Below are 19,187 nucleotides of genomic sequence, written 5' to 3'. Positions count from 1 at the left end.
TCAGGGACCACGGCTATCCGGAACAAGACCGTCAAAGAAAACCTGCTATGATACATTGCCACGAGGGCATTCGAAGGCCTTACAGACTCACTCTCACATATCGAAACCCAGCCCTGACTAAGATTCTAGAATAAGGCAGGTAGTAGCCGCGGCTCCGTGGTATGCATGGCAGACTTACAGTGGCAGGTCGCGTCATCAGCCGTGGCCCGCACGTCTCGGCCGCCCCCCAAAGGGTTCCACTGACGTGCTCGGAGGTCGGAGCTCTCAGCCTGGCCCCTCGAAACTCCATTTCAAGGTCCGAGTCGCCCGCCCGAGAGACCCTTCCATCTCCGTCCTCCTCGCTCTTCAGCAACTCCCGTTCCCGCGCCTCGAATACACTTTTCACAACTTGGTCCGTCCCGAAACTAGTGCCCGACATGTCGACCGAAGCTACGGCCCGTGTTTTCTTTTCGCAAAAGTTCATTGCGGTGGTGGGCGCCAGCTCGAACCCTGCCAAGTTTGGCAACAAGAGTGCGTTGTTCCCCCGCTGTCTTATTCCCGCTGGACACCTGCCTCAAGCTTGGTCTAAGCTCGAGGAGTTGTCACTCACTCACTCATTCAGTCACACTCATCTCACTTGAATAGTCTCGTCTCACTCTCACCCTCGCTGTCACTCACATCACTCTCTTGAAATCTCCAACTTCAATCGTCACTAACATCCCATGCAGTCTTCGCCTGGTACCTGAACCACTCCATCCCAGCAACTCCCATCAACCCGACCGCAAGCACCGTCAACGCCCTCGGCAAAGACCATCCGGCCCTCCCCAACCTCACGGCCCTGCCTCATCCCAAGGACACCGCCGTCTCCATCATCACTCCGCCGCCCGCAACCCTCAAGGTCCTGCAAGAAGCAAAGGAGCTGGGCGTGCCCGCCGTCTGGCTGCAGCCGGGCACCTTTGACGACGCGGTGCTCGAGTACGCGCGCGGCGAAGGCGGCTTCGAGGCCGTTGTTGCCGGGTTCGGGGGCGGGACCCGCGGCGGGGAGGGGTGGTGTGTTCTCGTTGATGGAGAGAGGGCGATGAAGGATGCGGGGAAGCTTTAATCGGCCTGGCGGTTTGTCCGGTTGACTCTTGATATAAATCGTGGACCGTTCTAGAGTATGGGAATGAGGGCCTACTGAACGAGGGGTTCCTGAGATGAGATGCTGTTACGAGATGAATGGCTACTAGTTTCCTACCATAAAGGGTCACCAGCGACCCCAATGCGAGACTATAGAAGCAAACTACACTTGGGTTCTGTTGATCCATGTACTAGACTCTGAGCTCCAATGAGCCCTTCGTTCATCCTCCATGGATTCCCCATCGTGAGAGATGCCGCGTTGGCGATCTCGTGCCGAGATAGCTCCGTCCTGGTCCGTCTTTCACGTTGTGACGGGCGCATTTTCTGCATCGTTTGGACCGGCATTCGCTGAAGGTCACACCACCCCTCCATCCATCTCCCAAATTCAAATCTCCAACCCTTCTGATGCATCGACAGGACAATCGCTCTTGGGATCTTGAGTGACACTTCACCATTCGTGATCGAGTCAAGGACTGTGCTGCCAAGTCTGGGGTAACGGGTAGCGTATAATGCCGGGGCCGCATCTGCCGCTTCGCCCTCCCCCCTCCTTCTCTCCTCCCAACGACGCCTCCCAATTGAGCCTCAAGTGATTCCATCATGACATGTACATTTCTCAACAGTAACCCTCCACGCCAAGTCTAGTATGTGGCCGGGTTGCATGGAGCACCGGCCAAGTACAACTGTCAAGTCTCGGAGTGCTAAACAGTTTTCTCAGACCAACTCAACCCATCTTTTCAGGTCCAGCATCCCATCTATACTCGACTCCCAACTAAACTTACCAAACCCCTTTGTCCATTCTTACTGTCCCTTTCCGTCGTGCCGTGAGTTATGGGGCTTCTCAACGGAGTAGGCAATGACTCTGAACATGCAATGATGGAACGCACACGCCTCATCCGCTACCCCGACGCTCCCCATCCCCTTGACCCGTCACACCCCCTAGTCCATGGTAAGATAGCGACAAAGTGTGGTGAGGTGTAGAGCTTTCCCCGCAATACCTCTAGCCTGCCCCACACGAGCTGAAGCTTCCCTTCCCCCCTCCTCCTCCATCATACCTAGGTATCCTCCCCCAAAACTCAAACCAACCAAATCCAGCTTCCCCTTTTCGGAATACTGAACGACTAAGGTACGCTCTTGAGTCTTGACTCTCGACGTGGTAGATCATGGATAGTACTGGACCGGGGAGGCAAGCAAACAACAGACGTAATTGCTGGGCGCTACTGCAAGACCGGTCAAATAAAACTGTTGTTCGCTCCCGTCAAGCCCAGAGACTCCACGACTATCTTTCTTATTCCCAGACTACATCCATGTGCCGCTCAATGCCGGATAGCCTGTAGGTCCCCCCATCCACGCTATTCTGCATACCAGAGTCAGAAAACTTCCGTTCCTCCATGTCGTTCAGTCGTCCGCCCGTTGATTCGTTGGCTTTCGTTGGTTTGCGGTTCCGCATCCTTACCCCAGCTTTTGCCCAGGTCCTCCCATTGACGAACTTGTCCATTCCCCCCAACTTCCAACAAGCGCCGCCGTCGGTCCTCCCTTGCCTCCACGCGAGATTGTCCGAGTAAGCCTCAACTGGGGCAAGGCAAGTTATTGACTCGGTCAGAGCCTTAGACATACATGCCCAAAGGACGTTTAACCCGTCCAACAGTGGACACGCCTTAAACCTCAAACGTTCAGTTCTGCATCCGCGCGAACCCTTGACGACTCACCAGTGTGATGTGACGGGAGCTCTGGCAGGCGTGGCAGGCGTGGCAGGTCTTGCTCTTTCCCCTTCTCCTCAGCCCCAAATGTGTTCAACTGAGACATTGACGGGTTGACTCTTCCCAGACCGCGTGCCTTCACACCCTCAGCTGGGAAAAGGAGACGGAAAGAAACAGAGACGTTGTTGGTCCAAGACAGGACGCAACGCTCCAGGGAAAGCAATCAAGCAAGCATGTTGCCTTTCGCCCCCAGGTTTCTACCAAAACCATGTTCAAAACCCCCAAACGTGCTGTGCCCCCCAATCCGATGTTCTCCCCAATGGTCTACCTCCGTACGGATACCTCGTTCGAACCATGCTTCCTGCGGCAGCAGCATCCAACGAATCATCCTCGTAGATCCTGTATCACGCCCACCCTTCAGATTGCAGCAACCCATCCATCCCTTGTCCCGAATCCTGGGGTATCCGTCTGCCGGTCGTCCTAGCCCCAAAGTGGGTTCGGTCGATGTGGAGGAGGAGAGCCTCTTGTCCTCTAGGCTCTAGGCCCTGCTGCCCACCTTTTCCTCCTCGCGGACGCGTTTGTGTCGTCGGTCGTGGGTCTTTCAAGAAAGATCTTCCTCCAGATAACCCAGTCGTTGTCCTCGTAAACCCCGGTATTCCGTTTTGAGGTGTGGGTGACCGGGGGTTGGGGGAGGAGGAGGGGGGCGTGTTAGAGTGGTCATGATGGGAAAAGACTATCCGACTCAACCGTCCTGCCAGCAGGGCTCCCAAGGTGCCAAGATGGCCCCGGTCCGTTGCTAAACCCCCCCAGTCTTTGCTTTTTTACGTCTTGGAAACGCTCTTTAGGGTGTGGATGAGAGACACTGAGAGAGAACGCGAGAGAGTGAAAGAAGATGTGTGTGTGGAGGACTAGACCCGTTACGGCCGGCCTGGACCTTTATACATCTAATGGCCCAGTTCCCTCCGCTCGAAACATCGTCTACGTTCAGTCTCGGTTGTCATTCCTGTCGTCTCTTATTTCCTCCGTTCATCCAAAGAACATAGTGTACCATCTGTATCATTATCCCTCTCCTCAATCGCTCGGTCAATTCCTTTGATACCCGTCTACCATCTTAATCAACCTCCACAGACGAAACAATGGATAACAAGGAAGACATCCACGAAGTCAACTCCCACTCCCACCACAACGAGCACCGCCGCCCATCGGACCCTCACCAGCGCGTCGACAGCCACCATCGTCGTGTGCCCAATGGAGGCGGCTACAATGGCGAGTACCCAGAGGACGAGTACATGGCGCCCCATGCCAGCCGCGACGACGCACTCAGGAGGATGAGAACGGCCGGGTCAATCTCCATGTCGCCCGAGCTGTTTGAGAAGCTGTATCTGTCGCCGCAGAATAACGTCAAGGGAGATCTGCGCAAGACCTTTGGTAACCCGACTCCAATGTGAGAAACCTCATACCTTGGTGGATGGTCATGGGTCAATTGACATTGACTAACACTTACACAGCGCCATTGTTGGATTCCTCATCTCATTGACGCCTCTTGCTTGTGACTTGATGGGTTGGAGAGGAGCAGGCGGAAGCGGTGCGGCAGGCATGTAAGTCATCCCCCAACACCACCTTCTCACCATGACGCCTCTCAAACTCACATGTCTTCCTTCACAGCGGCTCATACTTCTTCTTTGGCGGTCTCCTCATGTTCGTAGGCGGTCTCCTCGAATGGGTCCTCGGCAACACCTTCCCCTCCGTCGTCTTCCTCACCTTCTCCTCCTTCTGGTTCACCTTTGGCGCGACCCTGAACCCTTCCTTTGCCGCCTTCTCATCGTACGCTCCCGCGAACGCGACGTCTGGGGCCGAGGGATTGACGACGCAAGGGTTCAATGCTAGTTTCGGTCAGTCACTGCCCCTTACCCCTTTTCTTATATCTCCATGGACTTGAACTAACACAGGTTTGAACAGGTTTCATCACCCTCGCTATGGGCTTGATCTGCGTCGTATTCCTCATTTGCTCGCTCCGGACGAATATCGTCTTCTTCGTCATCTTCTTGACGCTCGTTGCTGCGTTCGGGTTGATCACGGCCGCGTATTGGTTCCTTGCCATGGACTACACTAGCAATGCTGCTTACGCCGCGAAACTGCTTCAGGTAAGCCTTGAAGGCGTGGGATGTGCGAGGAAGTAAAACAGTACTAATACCAACTTGTCAGGCTGCTGGTGCTTGCGCATTCGTAACTTGCGCCGCCGGTTGGTGGCTCATCTTCGCCATCCTCTTGGCTTCGCTCGACTTCCCCTTGGAGCTTCCTGTTGGAGACCTGAGCAGAGTCATTCGGGGCAAGAGTGAAAAGAGCCAAGTTTGAAGGGCCTTTCTCAAAACCGTGGAAAGACTTGTTTCAGGATCAATGGGTGCTGGCACGGGGGACAAGTCGTGTTTGTTCATGACGTTATCTCGGAATCAACACCTATCTATGGAGGATGAAGTTCATAATCTGGTGTTTTGAGTCATATGTGATGCAGTGTTCACGCACAGAACAGCTGTAGTAATGCATACCAAATATTGTATGCGTACTACAATCTACTTCGTCAATTTCACGTGCCCTAGTCCTGACTTGATGCGTAATGAAGACTGCAATTTCTATCCAGCCCTCTTCCACTTCTCTCGTACGACCCAGTAATGAATTCAAAACCAAACATTGGAGATGTTTCGAATGGTCATGACCCAACCCCCGCTTCATGTGATCCTCGTCCGCCTTGTTGCCTGATACTGGGCCTGGTCTTCCCTTGCCTCAGCTGCCGGTTCGTTAGGACCCTCGCTCAACTCCGTCCAGTAGCTGTGGGGGATCTCGTCGAGCAAGTCCAGTCCGAAATCAGGCGTGCTTCTTCGTAGTGCCTTGAACCTCGAACCAGTATCGATCCAATTCATGTTGGCGAGGAAATAATGTGTAATAAGCCTCCGTAGCGAGTCTCCATGAATTGTCTGTGAATAGATGACCGGGACGGATTCGAGAAGAATGGTCTTCAGTTGAAAGGTTCCGGGACACTCCGATAGGAAATGTCGGACCCTAGCCAGGCACATCTCTTTGAGATCTTCGATGATGTACTTGTCCGCGAGGAAGTAGAGCTGAACGTGGAGCATATACATTGGCCTCAGGTGTTCAACATGCCGGCAAGCCTTCTCGAACGCCTCAATGCCGGTGAACTTCCTCAGAATACACTGAGCCTGGCCCATACCCGGTGGCTTCTCATCGCAGCTCATCTCAGGGAAAAACCTGTCATTCACAAAGTGGTGTTGTGAGCCTCTGTGTCCGGCAGCCCAGAAGTATCCCTGCATTGAACGCGGTAAATTCTTGGGGGTGTCGCCATCTTCAGGAGTCTCATTCTCTTCAGGGATCGTAGTCACGCCGTTAGAGTCTGGCAGTGAATATTCACCACGGTAGGCGTATTGAACCAGCAGGACGAAAGTGACTGGGTCAGTATCGTCCCAGACGACCTTGCCCCTTCTGGACTCTTGAAATCCTGCAGTCAGAAGGGCGTGTAGGGCTGGCGAAAGGTTGGTGAAGCGCGCTTCATGGACGGTGTATTCTTTCTTTTCCGGACCGACGATGAACTTGATGCATCGGGACTGGATTGCTCTTGACCGTATGTTAGCAACAGTAGATTAAACCGGAAAGTGGAGGGGTTGCATGTACTCATCCGAATCCTCGAATGTGTCGAATCGCTTCCGCTTGCCAAGCATCTCTGCGATGCGAAGTATACCTAGTACTTAGCGACTTTGATTGGTGTCTGCAAGGAATGCTTGATATATTCGGCGAGTATGAGGTAGGAATAGGACTGATGTCTTTTTGACCATGGAGCCTTCTGCTGCAAAAAGGTTGATGGACGGGAATTCAGGTTGACGAGTGGTTTGCAGTAGCAGAGTACAGCGTTGGCGTAGCTAGACAATCTTAAATATCGATTTACGGCTCCTTGTCTTTGCGGCTGCAAAACTCGGTGACGCCAGTAGAAGCAACCGTAGGTAAAAACCTCAATCGCTCCTTCCCAGATGGTTTTCACCACTGGAGGCAGCTCAAACGTGACCAATTAAGGCAGGTAAGGTATCCAGCACGCCCAGACTGAACCCCTTCCCAAAGACGACACTGCTAACATCCAAGAATCTTTTCAAAGTCCAATATCTCAGGATTCAACCTACTGCTAGTACCTAATACCTCTGCCTTTCAAGGCGCGAAGCCTTGCCTTGCCTTGGCTCTTCAAGGAGGCAGTACCCGATTGTTTGCTTGTCAAGGACATGGCCTGCCTTACCTAAGGTGGAGCGATCAGACAAAGAAGGAGCTTGCAGCTGGTATTTGTCTGGTAATTATTCTGGCAAAAGAATATTCTATAAAAAGCTTCTTTCAAAGAGATTTCTTCATCTTATTTTTGGTACTCCGACGAATGCAACGGGCCGGCCTGCATCACTCTTCGTTGTTGAACGCCCTCCTCGGCGGATCAAACTCTACAAATACTCCCACAACCTCCTACTCAGATGATTACTGAACATGTCGACGCCGCAGGCAATACTCGGCCGAGAAGCTTCGATCTCCAGAGCCGATGCAGGTAAACGTCCGTGCCTGGGGTGACATGCCGGCATTCGGATCTGCCCCACAGATCTACAAACGGTGGAAGCCAAGTCCGTTAATCTAGAATGGCGGGGGGAGTGCGTGGCATCGCCGAGAGTCGCAAAAGTGTCGACGTTTCCACATGGCCGACTTGCCGGAAAGTCGGGAAAGCCCAGTCGATCATCATGTATATAAGTCATCTCTCTCGCCAAGGGCTCGTGTCCCAGCAACTCACTACTGACGACGATTGTTCTTAGTCATATCTTCAGCTATGTCTCTCCTCGTTAAGGCCGCCGCCATTGCTTGCACTTTGCCTGCTCTGGTACAAGGCAGCAAAACCCCTCTGGCTAGCCGACAGAACCTCAACAGCACTTGCGCTGACATCCACTACTTTGAAGCCCGGGGCACAACTTTGTCATATCCCGGAAGCTTGATCACGGTCATTGACCCGCTCATGGAGGCTTTTCCCAATAGCAACTACGAGGATATTGTTTACCCAGCCACGGACGAGTCTGGGAGTGACAGCTACTTTGTTGGAATTCGCGATGGCGCCAAGCAGATCATCTCTTACGCAGAGGCTTGCCCTGAATCCAAAATCGTCTTAATGGGATATTCTCAGGGCGCAATGGTTCTTGGAGATATCTTGGCTAGTGGTGGTGATGGCAATATCCTGGGCAACTACACCAAGCCTCTGGTCGATGCTCGCAATGTTGGAGACCATAGTAAGGCTAGATGCAAAGTTTGCTTTCAGAGTAACCTGCTGACATTGTGGTCTAGTTGCGGCGATCTTGCTGTATGGTAACCCTCGGCACATGCCGAATCAGACATATAACCTTGGCAACGCTTCTACGTTTGGCGCCACCGGTGTAAGTCTATCCCCATTAGAAGCTTTAAATATTTTCCGTGACTGACGCTGTTCACAGAAATATCCTCGTACCGCTGAACAACTTGCTTCTTTCAATGTCTACGCCGACAGAGTCCACGACTACTGTAACTACCAGGACGGAGTGTGCGATGCTAGCGGCAGTAACCTCACCGCGCACATGGCGTATCCTTCGGATTATGACATCCAGGCAGTTGTCTGGTTGCAGTCTAAGCTCCTGGTATGATGATAAGTGTTCCGGACCTAGCTGGAATCTTGTCGATTTATGCCCAGGGTATGCTTAGAAGTTGCTTCTCATTTACCGACAACCCAAAAGAAAACGACTACGAGCAACCAGCGATATTTCCGATCCTTGGAACACAAGACTATCAAAGATCTGCGTTTGGCTGTAGACAATGACAAACTAGAGTTATAGAGACTATATACCTTCCCTTGTCCAACATGGTCCAATGCCAGAACTGTCTAGGTATTACCTATCTTATGGTCAAGGCACTTTCTTCCCTCCTGTTCTTTCCTTTGAACAATTGGTCTACGCTTTGTAAAACTCAACCGAAGTCCTCCTAGCTTGCCTGTTTTCTGCGTTCTATGAAATAACGTGAATTGCCTGAGTGGTGGAGAACCTGAGGCAATCCCCCTTCGGAAGGAAGGCAGACCCCAGAAAGCCAGACGTTCCTTCCACACCTGGACGCGGAATTTCAACCACCACCACCTTCCATAAAAGTTTCCCGCTCCTGATTTATCTAGGTATTTTTATCCTCCAACTCAGCCCTGACCATTGGGCCCTTTGGTAATGATCAATCAAGGGCTTTGTCAAGTTATTTTCCTCCTTCGCCTCCACGCCTCACACGGTTCTCTCACTCCGGCAACTTCGCAGCAAAGCCTCGCCTTTGCAGCAACACCAATTCTCGCGATGTCTCTGAAGCGCAAGCGAGACATGAGTCAGTATGAACCCCTTTACTCCAACACGTCTCGACCAAGTTAAGCTTACGTGAGACCGCAGGATCTTTCGGTCTAGGGCCCTTACGTTCATAATCGGCAAAGATCAGGTCGAACATACAGGCCACGAAATTGTCTTCCTTGCCTTATCCCCATCTTTCAAGAATTTCATCAAACAGAGAACCGCCGTTCGAGTTGACGTTGCCAACCGAGTCGTCAACAGAAAACACTCATCTCTCGTGACCTGGTCTGACATCGAGCCCGCTACTTTTGTCAACTTGACGGAGTACGCCTATTCTCGCGATTACACGGTGCCTGCTCTGTCGCAGTCCTACCGGAACGTCGCTTCCAAAGCGGTCAAGGGAAAGCATGGGGGTCATGATATGCCTGGCCCCGAGAGCGATGCGGGCACCATATACGCAGCCGGGAATGTGGAAACCTCGACAACGAAGAGCATCTCTCAAGTCGAGTCACAGCGCCGGGAACCGATTAATCGACAAAACACACAGCAGCCTGAGATTCCGTCATTATATATGTGGATGAGGAGTGCCTCGCGAGATTCACAGTCTCAGCAGCATTCAAGCGCCCGGTACAAACTCTGCGAGACCCTTTTCCCCATTCCCTCTGAAGCCGCCCAAACGACAACTGAAGACTGGCTGGACGACGTCAAGCAACACCATCGGACCGGCTACAAGGAAGTCTTCCTCGCACATGCCGAGCTGTACCTAGTTGCAAACAGGTTCTCCATGACTGAACTCAAGGAACTTTGTTTGCACAAACTTCGCCAGAGCCTGTTGCATGCTCCGCGCACCGATGAGATGCTGCGGGCCACAATCGACACCATCAGACACGTTTACGCCAATATCGAATCTCGAGACAATGATCTCAGAAAGTTGCTTGTGCATTTCTGTCTGACTGATATGGAGTGGATGACCAGGGATGAGAATCTGGAACTAGTGCTGGAGAGCGTCCCAGCTTTCGCCATTGATCTGTTTCGCGAGATCGCCCATGAATACTGCAAATAGCTCAGAGATGGAGGAACCGCCTGAGATATACATGAGTGCATCAAGTAGGGGATATGGGCGATGCATTGGACCAATGTCGACAAACGCGTTGTCGACGGTCTCTTGCTGTCCTAATGAGATGCTTTTCGTTGATCATGGTTGGAAACCTGCGAGGCAAACTCATGTACCCTATACAAAGCTTGTTCTCCGGATGAGGGATTTATTGGGAAAGATACGGAACTCAGATTGATGAAGGAAGTTTCAGATCCGAACGAAGCATTCGAATACAAACCGTACTTAGCTTTGAGTAAGCTTCCTGGTGCAACGTCTGACGTGTGACAATGAGACAGGAGCTGATGACTAACACAATGTGGCTGAGAGCCCTGCCACAAAACCGACAAGGCAAGAATGAGCCACACCCCGCCGGACCCACCAGCTAGCAACGGAAACAGAGGTTGAATGTAAACAAACGCGATCGGGATGGCCAATACGGTTTGGTGTCTGCCGCATCACACTCCAATATTTGGTTTGCTCAACTCCAATTGTTGCTACACTCCCGCAACCGACGATTGAAAAACATTGCTCCCCTCGATATTTTCTTTCGACCATTCCTACTCTTCGAAGACCGACGCGACCACCAGCTCAACCTCTTGTGACCCGATGCATTCTAGCCGCGAATAATATTTCCTCCCTGCGATCGACGCGTCCGTCCTGTACATCTGTCTTGCGCAGCTGTTCGCGCTCCGGATCGCGACCAGCTTTGCTTTGCACAATTCCTGAGCTTCACAGGTGTCACAACGCCCAAAGATAGCCCAGCATGACAGAGAACTTGGCTTTTGAGGGTTTAGTCCCGAATGAATACTTTACACAGGATGGCCGCTTGGGCTCCTTCCATCAAGTCTACCCTGCACCAAAGCGCCGTCAATCAGGCGCGACCAAAGGCGGCAAAAACCTCACATGGCCGCACATGAAATACTTGCTGCCAGAAGATGTATGTCTGCAGTCGGAAGGGCTTCGCGGAAGATGACACATGTGCTAACTTGCCACAGCTCGCGAAAGCAGGTTTCGTCTGGCGGCCGTTCCCCGAAAACCCCGACAACGTCGCATGCTTCCTCTGTAACAAATCTCTCGATGGCTGGGAAGAGGGTGATAAACCCCTCGAGGAGCACTTGAAGCACTCTCCCGAATGCGGATGGGCCATTGTCGCGGGTATCGAAGCCAATCTCAACGGGTTGTCATCCGAAGACCCTGCCAGCGCTCGAATGATCGCGGCCAGAAAGGCAACTTTTGATGGACGTTGGCCACACGAGGGAAAGAGGGGCTGGAAGAATAAGATCAAACAGGTTGGTCATGGAACTTCGACCAGACCTTCCTATGCTGACTAGCTCTTAGCTCGCCGAAGCAGGATGGAAATACACGCCTTCCCTCGAGTACAACGATATGGCAACCTGCACCTACTGCGAGCTTGCTTTGGACGGCTGGGAACAAAACGACAAGCCCATGTAAGTCCCCTGAGTGTTGCGTCCGCAAGCATCATCTTACCTAATTACAGGGACGAACACTTCAACCGATCCCCCAACTGCCCGTACTTCTCTTTGGTAAACCAATACGCTTCCACGAGAAAGCCGAAAGGCAAGGCAGCCCGAGGCTCAAAGACCACGTCGAGGCTATCTGTGCAATCAGTCGCGACATCGATCTCCGACATCACATCGATCACAGATGTTCCCGCGGAATTCGACGACAGCGTGTTGACAACGACCTCCACGATGGGCGGTAAGAAAGGCACTCGTGCTAAGAAGGCCACCACTACGAAAGGAAGGAAGACCAAGGCAAAGAAGGATGAGCCTGTTGAAGTTGTCGAGGATGAGGCCATGGCGGAAGAAGAGATTGCGCTACCCCCATCGAAACCTGCCCGAGGGCGCAAGCGCACAAGCGACGAGGTAGATGGTTCGGCGCTTGCAGTCTCTGAGGCACCTGCACCAAAGAAGCGTGGAGGACGCGGTCGCCCCAAAGCTACTGCTGACAGCTCATCCATCGAACAATCACAACAGGACATTAGCATTGCCGATGCGCCGCCGCCGGCGAAGGCACCAAAAGGCCGCAAGACTGCACGCGCGTCTGGGACAAAGGGAACACGGAAAGCCTCAGGGACTTCGCAGAGGTCAAACGCATCAATGGCATCCCTGCGAACTGCACCCGGCGCATTCCCCGAGGACGACGACGAGATTACGAGGCAGCTTGAGGCTGACCTGGAGCGTCCGCTGACCGACGACGAGGATATCATGCAAGATTCCGATTCGGAACGAAAGAAAGCCCCTGTTCCCAAGGCAAAGTCAAAGAAGAGCCAGTCGGGCAAGGAGTCTGCCGCCAACCCTGAGCCGTCAGATAACCATGAAATGTTTGACGCGGAACCATACGTGGCAGACGAAAACGATGTTGACGACGAACTGAAGCAACTGGAGGCCGAAATGACCATTGAGGAGCCTGAGGCGCTGGAAGTTCCCAAGAAGGGACGCAAGGCCGCAGCTCCCCGCAAGGTATCCAAGCAGACTAAGGCTCAGAAGGCCAAGGCCGCAAAAGTGGTCGTCGAAGACGACGAGCTAGCTGTTCCAGTAGAGCCCAGCCACACTGAAGAGCCTGCTGATATTGAAGAGGATGAGATCAGTACTGCCACGGTGATCACGACAAAGCCTGCCCGCGCAAGCACCGGTAGGAAGCGCGGACGCCCGTCAAAGGCATCATTAGCGGCGCGTGCATCTATGGAAAGCGCCGGCAAGGTTGAAGAGATAGAAGCTATCGAGCCGGAAGCTGCAGCCGCTACTGCTGAAACCGAACCGGGACCGGAAGCTCAGGCTGAGCCTGAAGCTGAGATCGACACTGAAGCCGAGGACGCGTCAGCTCGTCAGTCTTTTGCTTCGGCACGGCAAACGCCCGCACCAGCGGAGCCTCAAGACGAGCCTGAAGAGGAACACGAGGAGCTGGAGGAACCAGAGGAAGAACTCCCTGACGAGCTTGCAGACGAGCCGGAAGAGGAAGAAGAGTCCGAACTGGAGCAAGTAGACGAGCTTGAGCCTGAGCCAGAGTCCGAGGCACCTGAGCCCACACCAAGGGGTACAATGAAGACGAGCTCTCCGCCACCTCTATCATCGCCGGTTCTCACCTCATCCGCTCGCCGCAGTGTACAACATCAATCAGGCACTCCGCGTATATCTCCTGCCCAGTCAGCTCGCCAGGCGGCTGTTTCGCCCTCGCCATCTCCGCAGTCTTCAGATGCCGAGAACCAGCCCCCGTCTTCAAGACCTTCCACAACTCAAAAGCGGGTGACACATGCCCCCATTTCATCAACCCCGGCAAGACCTAACTCGCCGACTAAGCGCAAAGCTTTGGCAAGTCTCCAAAGCACCACGCCCTGGAACCCCGTTAATATTGATCTCGTCTTCGGATCCCCCGAGAAGTCGGACAAGAGAAACCCAGTTGACAGGCTCCTTCACAAAGGCACCGAGCTGACAAGCCCTGAGATGCGCATGACAGTGGAGGAGTGGATTCACCACAACGCCAACCAGGCCGAGTCGAAGCTGCGACAAGAGTGCGAAGCTATGGTTAGCAAGTTTGAGAGCGAGGGTAGCAAGGCGATGAACGTTTTGGAGGGCTTGATTGTAGATTGAGTGTTTGCATAGCGTAGTGTCGTTGGGAGCACCATTCAAAGGTTAATGATTGGACTATGATCATGATACAACAACAGACAACTGGTGTGTGCGCTTATCAATAGGCCCAGTCGACCGTTGGTAATTGGATTTGTGCAAGGCAGCAAGGTTGAATAACGACACTTTCAACCGCGTTGAGGATAGAGAAGGGCCACTGAGTGGCTCTCGAGCATTTATACACAAAAGGAGAATGGCAAGGGGGAGCGTATTGTTCTGACAGGCAATTGTCATTATTATTATTGAATTTTAAATAATGAGGGTGTTTGATCTAATCTATGTTCATTAAGAAATCCCCTCTCGAAAAATGTTGTTTTGAATGTTTCCTCATTCGTCTAATTCATGATCCCAGTGGTATCGTTTCCGGCATGTCGATGTTTCATTACTTGCTCACTTCACCCACTATTCCTTCACTTCGTTTTGATGTTGCTTCTCCTCACGTCGTTTCTGTAAGAAGTACGACTTAGGTGCAGTGCTGAACGCCGTCAGCGTGGGTGTGGCACTCCTGAGGAGCACTGGAGGTCGCGGCGGCAGTCGTGGTAGCGGCGCCAGCAGCAGCGGTAGTCGTAGGCGTAGCATCGTGGTCGTGGTCCTCCTCCTCGAGCTCGCCGGGGCATCCAACGCCGGGGGCAGCGATATCGTAGGCCCAGACGTCAATGGCGAAGTACTGGAGAGCATCACTGTCGACGACGGAGTAGGTGGCGTTGTTCTTTGCGAGCTCGAGGGCCTCGGCGTAGTCTTCGGCGTAGTGCTCGACGGCGCCCTCGGAGATGAGGGGCACGTGGAAGACGCGATGGAGGAGGTCAGTGGCCCAGAAGGTGTTGAGCTTAGAGTTGGCGACGTTGTAGCCCAGGCCGCAGACGGAAGTCAGGGGGCGGCGGATCTCAAAGGAGAGAGGGCAGATAACGGTCTCCTGAGAGGCGTTGGCGCCGCGCCAGTGGCCCGCCCAGCCGGACTGAGTAGCGCAGTTGCGGTCCGGGTCGTCGCAGCGGAAGGTCATGCCGTTCTTGTCGGCGTTGACGACGCGGTCGTACCAGCCGACGGGAGTGGCGGTGGACGAATTGCCAAAGTACTTGCGGACGTGCTCGGAGCTGTTGCCGAAGCGGAGGATGTGGTCGCGGGCGTGGGCGGCGAGCTGCTGGGTCTCGGCGAGGCCGACCTCGAGCTGGGCGCGGAGGGTCGAGTTGCAGGACTGGTGGATGGGGAAGGTCTTTTGCCAGCCGGCGGACCAGTCGTAGGGGGCTTGCGGGGTTGAAGCTGGGGCCGCGGGGACGGAGACGGTCTCGGAGGTGGAGGAGGAGGCCTGGCGACGGGCGAGGGGGGTCGCGTCCGTGAGGGCGGAGAGCAGCAGGGCTGCAGATGCGAGGCTGTACTTCATCTTGACTGATGTTTTTTGAGGATGGGAAGCTTGAAGATGCTCTGGAGGGCGGACTGATGAAAGTCTTGTCAGATATGGGCTTGAGCTTGAACTGGGAGCTCAGGAAACAGCTTGAAGATAGGAGCTTGATATTAAAGAATGCGAGGTATGCAGTGATCTTTTATAGCTGCAAGCTTGCCATGTGGATGAGAATTTTCTCTGTCGGTCCCGTCGCCTCGGGTCTCCAATAGTCCTCGAGAGGCTCTTCGAGATGTCGAGCCAAGACCTGCTAGCCATGCCATGCTTGCTTGCCTGGGCAGATTCGTTGCTCATGTCCACAAGTAGTGTAGACAAATCCTTCCATCCTAATAGGTTGTAAGGTCCGTTGGGCATGTGCCACCCCGTCTGGTTGCCCTCTTCCTCCAAATTCTGCGTTCGTCGCCAGCCATCTCTGCCGTTTGTTGCAGTTGGATAATCCCGCCATCTTTTCCGGTTCCCCTCTTGTCGTATGCTCGTCAACAAGCTTCTTTGATGAAAAGAATCCAATATTACGCCAGTGGAGCCCATGTCGTCGGTCATGATTGCCTTCTTAGAATACTCTTGGCCATGCGTGAGGTATTAGTCGGGTGTCGCCAAGGCGCGGGCAGCTTTGTGCCAAGCTCACGATCACCTTGATGTTCTCGAGGTCGATTGGCCAATGGACCCCATGGCGAATGACAAGTCTCGGTCGTAGAGACTCGACTCCACGGCCAAGAAGTGCTAAGTCGTGTTGGCTCGTGAATTCGGTGACGTTGGGGCGGACTTTTACAGCTGGAAGCTGAGTCGCCCGGTGGCCATCCGGGTTCTCGGACCCCCGCTCGACTCGGAGGACATCAAGGTGTCGGAACCGGGGTCCGGCATATACCCGCTTTTTGTTTTGTTTTCGTTCTCTTGTTTCCCGCCCCGCCTCGGTCGTCTGCCCTTCTTGTTTGCCATTGTTGGGCTTTTGTTCAGCTTGTGGGCTGCATGCTTGTCAAGTTCGTCTAACAACTGACAAGTGTAGCCCTACATGTTCCTTTCCCCTCCCTCTACACAGAACTAGCCACGCGATTTGATCAAGACACCACTCTCATAGACCGCGGAGACCCCGAGACAGCCCATTGGCACTTCCAGCCGCTTGGTAATACTAGTATTTAAGTGGCTACGATGTGGCATGCGCGAATAGCGTTGGCGGATGTAACTCTATTGCGTAAAGTAGGCGTCGAACACCTGCAGGACCTTGCTTCCGTCGCGGGGGTTCCCGTTGTTCTGTCGTTGGTCGTGGTCCAGGAGCGCGGTTTTCGCCTTCAACACTTCATGGCTGCGGCCGGTCCTTGCCTTGAGGGATTTATGAATTCCTTGGGCAGGGTATGCGACGAGTCCGAACATTGCTAGAAAGGCCGCCGGGTTAGCTTCGACCGAAAACTCTTGCCAAACATGATCTGCTTCTGGCGAAATCAGTCAAGGTTTGTTTGCTTACCAGCTCCTGGCTTGAGAATAAGGCCGAACGATCCCGTGGCAACTCCCTTTGCTAGGCCAAGAGCACCTCCTTCCTTCGCACCTTTGTAGGGATCGGTGAAGACACCCGTCAGTCCGTCATAGAATCCGGTTCCAAAAGTCTAGGTTCACGTCAGCTACAAGCTCGGATGATCTCATTTAATAACCAGGTTTACCTTTGCGGCTACAACTCCTCCGCTCTTCCAGTCTTCTACCTTGCCATTGTCTCGTACCTTGTCGCCGTACAGACTGGGAGCGTTGTGAAGGCCTTCTGTGATGGCGAGGGGCATGCTCACAAGGCCGCCCTTGACGATCGCTCCAGACATGGAGGCAAATCCCTTACCCACAGCCACTGCGGCCGCACCGCTCGCCGAGCCGGCCTCATGACCAGACGCCCGGGAACGCTTGTATTCCTTCCATGGATCGATGAAGGTGCCGCCCAGAGCGACGGTGAAGTCGGTGACGGTGCCTAGGAGTGAAGAGGCACCACCAGTGATGGGATCCCATCGTTTCACATCGGTGTCGTATTCTTTCGTTCGCAGAGGCTTCAAGTCAGACATCTTCATCTTCTTCGCAACGATCAGAGATGATGCTGCTTGATTTGAAAGCCTTATCCGCTTGATGCCCGTTTTGGACTGCTTTTCAAACAGCCAGGCGGCGCGTTGACCAGAAATCAGATCGCAGCTCAGATCGCTGGCAGGAATGTTACGATGGAACGACTCTGTAGCGGTATCGACGCCACGTTCTTGCCGCATGGCGCTGGCTACTTCTTGGACGGCACGGTTTGCTTCGGGCGACAGACAATACTGAATTGCCTCTACGAGCTTCTGCGTGTGGAGCTCTTTTTGAGGAATCGGTAACGGTCCCGCTCCTGACTTTGCAATGACCCGGCCCCAAAACGGCTGGTCGCCGAAGAACGGCACGATGATAGTCGGTCTCGCATTGATAAGGCCACAAGCTGTCGTTCCAGCTCCTCCATGATGCACCACGGCTGACACTCTTTTGAACACCCACTCGTGTGGGCAATCTCCGAGATAAAACACGCTGTTTGTGCTTGACTTCCCCTCGCCGAGCTTGCTCCATCCTCGCGAGATGATGACACGGATGCCGCAAATGCCCGCGGCCTCGAGGATTACGTCTGTCAAACGTCCTGGGTCATCGACAACAATACTACCGAATCCAACATACAACGGAGGCGGAACGGCTGAAATAAAGGCGTCCAAGTCAGCAGGTGGCTTATAGGATGGCTCGTCGCGCATGAAGAAGCCACAAACGTCAATCTCTGGACCCCAATCGGCAGGCTTGGGAACCACGGCCGGTGACCAGCAGTATGTGTGGGGGATCTTGAGAAAAGTTGTCACGCCTGGTCCCATGCTGGCGGGAATCGGCGCAAGCTGAAGATGTTTCCTTCGCCAGCTGTTGATGACATCGCCCAGACCCTGCCAGGTCATCAACTCAACGACGCCATACGACAGCCAATTGGTGGCCTGTGGCTCCAGGTCCTTGCTGCGCTGGATGTTTGCTAGCGGGTGAGGGAAAGCACGAGTCGCCGTCCAGGGCATGGTGAACATGATGTGGGCTGGAATGCCGAGGGCTTGCGCACAATGCACGTGGGCGAAGCTCGGAGGGTTGGCGATGATGGCGTCGGCTACGAACGGTCGGTTGCTGATGGGATCGGGATCAATGCAGGAACGCCAGCATCCGTGGAGCATTTCGCGTATCATTCGTCGTTTCTTCCCCACGTCGCCACCCTTAAGAGACTCCATAGAAGGAATCAGACCAGGATTTCGGACCATGTACTTGGTATCCGTTAGCAGCAAGCGCAAGAAATGGAAGATTCAAGGGGCAAACGCAAGACTTACCGACATCAAGTCGGCGGGATCTCCGCCAATCGGGAAGAACTCTAAGCCAGGGTCGGTCACGAATCTGGCAAAGGTGTCATGTGTGGCTAGGCGAACTCGATGGCCGTAACGGCGGAGAGCTGTGCCTAGTGCTATGAATGGCTGAACATCACCTAGTTACACTGGTGTTAGTAGGCACTATCAATTGGTCAAGTACCACGATCAAATTCTTCAAGGAACTCACCGCGGCTGCCCACAACGTGTATCACGACGTTCAAGAAGGGTACGGGCTTGAGGTTGATGTTCGGCAACGCATTATCCTCGGCTGCGGGGAAAGGGGGAAGTTGCTCCCACAGCTCCCCTGGATTCTGCGACTGGAAGTTGATGTTCACATGGCCGTCAGCTGCTTGAAGGTCAGTCCCAAGTACGGAGTATGCAGAAGAGCATGCTATTCTGACACTGTATTGCAGCCTCGCTAGACAACAGTGCACCGGTGGAGTGCAACTCGTATGGAGGAGGGACGTTGCAAAGAGACTCGGCGTCCTCCGTCTCGGCAGTCGCCAAA

The 19,187-nt window shown here is 53.7% G+C and overlaps 9 protein-coding genes across 9 annotated transcripts; 5 read left to right on the top strand and 4 right to left on the bottom strand.

Moving 5' to 3' along the window:
• Positions 1-416: 416 nt before the first annotated feature.
• Positions 417-1,081, top strand: BDZ83DRAFT_592613 (CoA binding domain-containing protein; the record flags this gene model as incomplete). Its single annotated transcript, XM_060506551.1, has 2 exons — positions 417-510; positions 708-1,081. The coding sequence occupies 2 exons, from the start codon at positions 417-419 to the stop codon at positions 1,079-1,081; spliced, it is 468 nt and encodes a 155-aa protein (XP_060358300.1).
• A 2,619-nt stretch (positions 1,082-3,700) lies between these two features.
• BDZ83DRAFT_155849 (GPR1/FUN34/yaaH family-domain-containing protein) lies at positions 3,701-5,201 on the top strand. The gene is made up of 5 exons (XM_060501361.1): positions 3,701-4,239; positions 4,304-4,393; positions 4,461-4,687; positions 4,755-4,939; positions 5,001-5,201. Exons 1-5 carry the CDS (start codon positions 3,932-3,934, stop codon positions 5,148-5,150), a joined length of 960 nt encoding a protein of 319 aa, XP_060358299.1. The 5' UTR covers positions 3,701-3,931; the 3' UTR covers positions 5,151-5,201.
• Positions 5,202-5,521: 320 nt separating this feature from the next.
• On the bottom strand, positions 5,522-6,526 carry BDZ83DRAFT_758001 (uncharacterized protein; the record flags this gene model as incomplete). Its single annotated transcript, XM_060514971.1, has 2 exons — positions 5,522-6,422; positions 6,480-6,526. The coding sequence occupies 2 exons, from the start codon at positions 6,524-6,526 to the stop codon at positions 5,522-5,524; spliced, it is 948 nt and encodes a 315-aa protein (XP_060358298.1).
• A 1,130-nt stretch (positions 6,527-7,656) lies between these two features.
• Positions 7,657-8,494, top strand: BDZ83DRAFT_724395 (Alpha/Beta hydrolase protein; the record flags this gene model as incomplete). The annotated part of the gene is made up of 3 exons (XM_060512651.1): positions 7,657-8,107; positions 8,163-8,251; positions 8,309-8,494. 3 exons carry the CDS (start codon positions 7,657-7,659, stop codon positions 8,492-8,494), a joined length of 726 nt encoding a protein of 241 aa, XP_060358297.1.
• A 684-nt stretch (positions 8,495-9,178) lies between these two features.
• BDZ83DRAFT_797487 (uncharacterized protein) lies at positions 9,179-10,505 on the top strand (the record flags this gene model as incomplete). Its single annotated transcript, XM_060515896.1, has 2 exons — positions 9,179-9,210; positions 9,269-10,505. 2 exons carry the CDS (start codon positions 9,179-9,181, stop codon positions 10,227-10,229), a joined length of 993 nt encoding a protein of 330 aa, XP_060358296.1. The 3' UTR covers positions 10,230-10,505.
• Positions 10,506-10,945: 440 nt separating this feature from the next.
• Positions 10,946-14,123, top strand: BDZ83DRAFT_155683 (uncharacterized protein). Its single transcript, XM_060501359.1, has 4 exons — positions 10,946-11,199; positions 11,258-11,551; positions 11,601-11,710; positions 11,761-14,123. The coding sequence occupies exons 1-4, from the start codon at positions 11,026-11,028 to the stop codon at positions 13,871-13,873; spliced, it is 2,691 nt and encodes an 896-aa protein (XP_060358295.1). The 5' UTR covers positions 10,946-11,025; the 3' UTR covers positions 13,874-14,123.
• Positions 14,124-14,372: 249 nt separating this feature from the next.
• Positions 14,373-15,287, bottom strand: BDZ83DRAFT_592616 (putative peptidase family-domain-containing protein; the record flags this gene model as incomplete). Its single annotated transcript, XM_060506552.1, has 1 exon — positions 14,373-15,287. The coding sequence occupies one exon, from the start codon at positions 15,285-15,287 to the stop codon at positions 14,373-14,375; it is 915 nt and encodes a 304-aa protein (XP_060358294.1).
• A 1,200-nt stretch (positions 15,288-16,487) lies between these two features.
• BDZ83DRAFT_592627 (UDP-glucose,sterol transferase) lies at positions 16,488-18,352 on the bottom strand (the record flags this gene model as incomplete). Its single annotated transcript, XM_060506553.1, has 3 exons — positions 16,488-16,675; positions 16,765-16,903; positions 16,958-18,352. 3 exons carry the CDS (start codon positions 18,350-18,352, stop codon positions 16,488-16,490), a joined length of 1,722 nt encoding a protein of 573 aa, XP_060358293.1.
• Positions 18,341-18,900, bottom strand: BDZ83DRAFT_542859 (uncharacterized protein; the record flags this gene model as incomplete). The annotated part of the gene is made up of 3 exons (XM_060503414.1): positions 18,341-18,580; positions 18,644-18,795; positions 18,867-18,900. Coding segments are annotated over 3 exons (426 nt in total), but the record flags the coding sequence as incomplete, so codon positions are not given.
• Positions 18,901-19,187: the final 287 nt, after the last annotated feature.

This window comes from Colletotrichum acutatum (assembly GCF_030867785.1).
Source record: "Colletotrichum acutatum strain CBS 112980 chromosome Unknown BDZ83scaffold_195, whole genome shotgun sequence".
Lineage (NCBI taxonomy): Eukaryota > Fungi > Ascomycota > Sordariomycetes > Glomerellales > Glomerellaceae > Colletotrichum > Colletotrichum acutatum.
This window is presented reverse-complemented; position numbering and strand designations above follow the sequence as displayed.